We start from the raw sequence: 3,199 nt of genomic DNA on the forward strand, positions 1-3,199 counted from the left end.
CAACTAAAATAAAAGGTAGCAGAAAGAAGAAAAAAATCTTATTAATATCTGCCTCTTTTTCAATAAATAAATAAGTTCAAACAACAATAATCTTCAAATAACAAAACATAAAAACTTCAACTGCTTCTTGAACATCAATGAATGCACATTATACACATTCATATTTCTTCAACATCTAACTTTTATCATTCTCTTAAACAAATTTATTGAGTCAGCATTTTTATAATCACTTTCCAGATTATTCCATAATCTCATTCCTTGGACTGAAGCACATCAGTTCTTCAAATTTGTTTGAATTTTAGTTTTACAAACTTCTCTATATCCTTAAGGTTATAGTTATTTACTCTCTTCACAAAATTTAATTGAATATTTAGAGGTAATAAAATTTTTATGAGCTTTATACATAACCTGCAAAATATTATGATCAACCAACTCATGAAATTTCAATAATTTAAACTGACAAAAAGATAATTTTGATGGTGACTGCAATGTTTTCTGGTGATAATCCTTACGGCTCTTTTCTGTAAAATAAAGATGGGATTTGTAATTGTTTTACATGCTTTCCCCTTTTTTATTTCAGAAAATATCTGATTTCCATCACAAAAAGGAACTGTCCTGTTTGAGGAGCAGAACTTCCTGGAACCACCAGGGGGCAGTAAAGAAACTTTGAGGACGTAAACTGTCGTAAAACCTTGGAGGAGAAGAAGAAAGTCAAACCGGAAGTAGATAATTTTAAAACAAGACGAAYCATCGCAGCAGTAGTAGTTGTTAGCTGAGACTTGATGAGGAGTCAGAGTTAACATGTCTGCTCTGAAGGAGTCTGTGGAGGCGCTSAGTCGTGTTTATGAGCGCTACACCGAGTACGTCCGGAGGAACCCGGCTGCTACAGCTCAGCTGGAGGGTACCGTCAGAACCCTGTCCTACCTGATCGCAGGTGAGTCCGAACAGCTCCAGGTCTGATCCACAGCCCTGCTGTAACCTGACAGGTGTGAACCCTGACCTWATGAAAACAAAGCTCCACCTCCTCACAGCTTTAATCAGAGTTAGTTTGTTTATAAAAGTACACCTGGAGTGCTCACCTGGGTTTGAATGAACAAAGATCTCATTATGACTCTTGTTTTTCAGGAAGGTTTGCTGATTGTCATGAGATTTCTGAACTCGGTGAGTAAACTCCCAATGAATGACTCCAGGTTTAAACCCTCTGTTTCCTGGTTAAAACATCTGATTATGAAMTAAAACCTCTGATTGAGGTTAAAAAACAATAAATCCAGGTAAAACAGGTGTTTTTTATTTCATTACACATGGAGGGGCTCTGTTGCTTCAGTAGTTTTAACTTTCATTGATTTGCTCCTTTCCTTAAAGGGATAGTCTTGAAATATGAATCTGTGTAAAGGTAAATATCTTACCTGCTGTAGATGACTCGTCTCCTGATTGGTGTTTTGATCTTTCAGTGTACTCTGCCTCCAACCTCCTAGTCCTGTTCAACGACAGCATCCTGCGTAAAGGTCTGAGATGTGCCCTGCCTGTGGTGAGCTGCAGAAACATTCACTCAGTCACTCAGATTGACTCAGTCACTCAGATTGACTCAGTCAATAAGATTCACTCAGTCACAAAGATTCACTCAGTCAGTAAGATTCACTCAGTCTCACAGATTGACTCAGATTGACTCAGTCACACAGATTGACTCAGTCAAAAAGATTCACTCAGTCAATAAGATTCACTCAGTCACAAAAGATTGACTCAGATTGACTCAGTCTCACAGATTGACTCAGTCTCACAGATTGACTCAGTCTCACAGATTGACTCAGTCTCACAGATTGACTCGGTCTCACAGATTGACTCAGATTGACTCAGTCTCACAGACTGACTCAGATTGACTCGGTCTCACAGATTGACTCGGTCTCACAGATTGACTCAGTCTCACAGATTGACTCAGATTGACTCAGATTGACTCAGTCTCACAGACTGACTCAGATTGACTCGGTCTCACAGATTGACTCAGTCTCACAGATTGACTCAGTCTCACAGATTGACTCAGTCTCACAGATTGACTCGGTCTCACAGATTGACTCAGATTGACTCAGTCTCACAGACTGACTCAGATTGACTCGGTCTCACAGATTGACTCGGTCTCACAGATTGACTCAGTCTCACAGATTGACTCAGTCTCACAGATTGACTCAGATTGACTCAGATTGACTCAGTCTCACAGATTGACTCAGACTGACTCGGTCTCAGATTCATCAGGTCTTCATCAGGTGTCAGACTGTTGTTTCTTCTTGTTGTCCAGCCTGTGTCTCAGCAGAGACTCCTGACCTGGCTCTCGGTGCTGGAGTACGTGGAGGTCTTCCTGGAGATGGGGGCCTGCAGGCTGTGGGGGGAGCTGGGCCGCTGGCTGGTGATTGGACTCATCCAGGTCTTTAAGTACGTAGAGTAGATTTATGTTGGTTTGGTTTTATGAGAACCAGTCCTGGTCCTGGAGGACCACCATCCTGCAGGTGTTAGAGCTTTCTCTGCTCCAACACCTGATGACAGGTTTGTGCAGAACATGAAGAGGTTCTTCAGTCACTGACTCAGATGTGTTGGAGCAGAGGGACCAGGACCAGGACCTGGTCCTGTCATCATGTGGCACTCTGCTGGGTCTGACAGAACCTCATCTTCTGTATATTCAGTATTTCTTCTCCTGTCCTCAGGGCCGTGTTCCGCCTGGTTCTTCTTCTGGTCTACAGGTCTGGCCTCCAGACTTCACCTCCCATAATCCCTCTGGACAGAAGTGCAGACTGTGCTGAAGGTCAGGAGGTTCTGCTTCACTGTGACCACGTTTCWTCTCACAGCTGATCAGAACAAAGATAATCAGCTGTGAGGAGACAAGTTACTTCACGAGCTGAAGCTGCAGACAAACAAACACAGAGACCAGGATCTGACCTTTGACCCTTAGCTGAGGGGCTAATAAACCACACGGTCCAAGTCCAACATTAGACCAGTCAGAGCCAACAAACATGTTTGAACAGATCCTGGATCATTTAGCAGGATTTTAGAGGCCGATCAGAACTTTTTACCTCCTTAAAGTGATCCATGATTAGACTTTATTTAACAAACATACATTTTAACTGTAAAATAAAGACTAAAAGTACTCTAGGCTGTTTAGTTTTTATGATTTTTAAAAATATATTTTAACACGGACGGAGCCATTTTATTT

General features: G+C 41.6%; 1 protein-coding gene across 4 annotated transcripts in view; it reads left to right on the top strand.

Annotated features, from left to right (window-relative positions):
• The first annotated feature begins 719 nt into the window (after positions 1–719).
• pex16 (peroxisomal biogenesis factor 16) overlaps positions 720–3,199 on the top strand; it is a 7,296-nt gene continuing 4,816 nt past the window's right edge. For 2 of the 4 annotated variants that reach the window (XM_014029718.1, XM_014029719.1), the window contains exons 1-5: positions 720–934; positions 1,126–1,161; positions 1,452–1,528; positions 2,291–2,424; positions 2,694–2,791. In XM_014029718.1, the coding sequence (XP_013885172.1) occupies positions 802–934; positions 1,126–1,161; positions 1,452–1,528; positions 2,291–2,424; positions 2,694–2,791 (478 nt within the window). In that variant the 5' untranslated portion in view covers positions 720–801. The remainder of the gene's footprint in view (positions 935–1,125; positions 1,162–1,451; positions 1,529–2,290; positions 2,425–2,693; positions 2,792–3,199) is intronic. The other 2 variants (XM_014029721.1, XM_014029720.1) reach the window with 2 other exon arrangements.

Source organism: Austrofundulus limnaeus, unplaced genomic scaffold, assembly GCF_001266775.1.
Source record: "Austrofundulus limnaeus strain Quisiro unplaced genomic scaffold, Austrofundulus_limnaeus-1.0 Scaffold945, whole genome shotgun sequence".
Taxonomy (NCBI): Eukaryota; Metazoa; Chordata; class Actinopteri; order Cyprinodontiformes; family Rivulidae; genus Austrofundulus; species Austrofundulus limnaeus.